Here is an 839-nt window from a genome sequence, read left to right on the forward strand (position 1 = left end):
TAGTGTACATCTGAAATGTCTTTTATAACCTTTTGTTAATTGTACCTCATATAATTTATTCAGAGATTGCCATGAAAATAGCCTTGATGTTAAAAAGTGAATAAATAAATAAAAATGTTAATACTGAGCAAAAATTAAAATAATGGACATGTGATTTGTTACATATGATTGCTGATATGATCCTTCTTTGTACAACAAACATTAGAGCATCTTTTTTTTTAATAAATGTGGACATTTTCCACTAGAATTTCTGTCTTTTGTTTATGTGCAAAATTATAACACAATATATTGTGTGGTTTTGGCAGTACGTGATCAAGAAGCTGAACCTGAGAACATCCTCCAGACGCGAACGGCGAGCCGCGGAGCAGGAAGCACAGCTCCTCTCACAACTCAAGCATCCCAACATCGTCACATACCGGGAATCATGGGAAGGCGAGGACTGTCAGCTTTACATCGTGATGGGATTCTGTGAGGGAGGAGATCTTTACCACAGACTCAAACAGCAGAAGGGAGAACTGCTTCCTGAGAGACAAGTTGTGGAGTGGTTTGTTCAGATTGCCATGGCCCTCCAGGTAAGTCAATGACCATCCTTCCATCCATCTGTCCTTTCTGAGTTTCTAGCTGAATAATAAAGCTTTTGCATTTTTGCTGATCCCTAGTATTTACATGAGAAGCACATTCTGCATCGAGATCTGAAAACGCAGAATATCTTCTTGACCAAGACCGATATAATCAAAGTGGGTGATCTGGGCATCGCGCGGGTCCTGGAGAGTCAGAACGACATGGCCAGCACTCTGATCGGCACACCTTACTACATGAGTCCAGAACTGTTCTCCAAC

At 40.8% G+C, this 839-nt stretch overlaps 1 protein-coding gene across 1 annotated transcript; it reads left to right on the forward strand.

Annotated features, from left to right (window-relative positions):
* Positions 1 to 305: 305 nt before the first annotated feature.
* Positions 306 to 829, forward strand: LOC107735534 (serine/threonine-protein kinase Nek4-like; the record flags this gene model as incomplete). Its single annotated transcript, XM_016547187.1, has 2 exons — positions 306 to 572; positions 660 to 829. Coding segments are annotated over 2 exons (437 nt in total), but the record flags the coding sequence as incomplete, so codon positions are not given.
* Positions 830 to 839: the final 10 nt, after the last annotated feature.

This window comes from Sinocyclocheilus rhinocerous, unplaced genomic scaffold, assembly GCF_001515625.1.
Source record: "Sinocyclocheilus rhinocerous isolate Xijiao unplaced genomic scaffold, SAMN03320098_v1.1 C36123898, whole genome shotgun sequence".
Taxonomy (NCBI): domain Eukaryota; kingdom Metazoa; phylum Chordata; class Actinopteri; order Cypriniformes; family Cyprinidae; genus Sinocyclocheilus; species Sinocyclocheilus rhinocerous.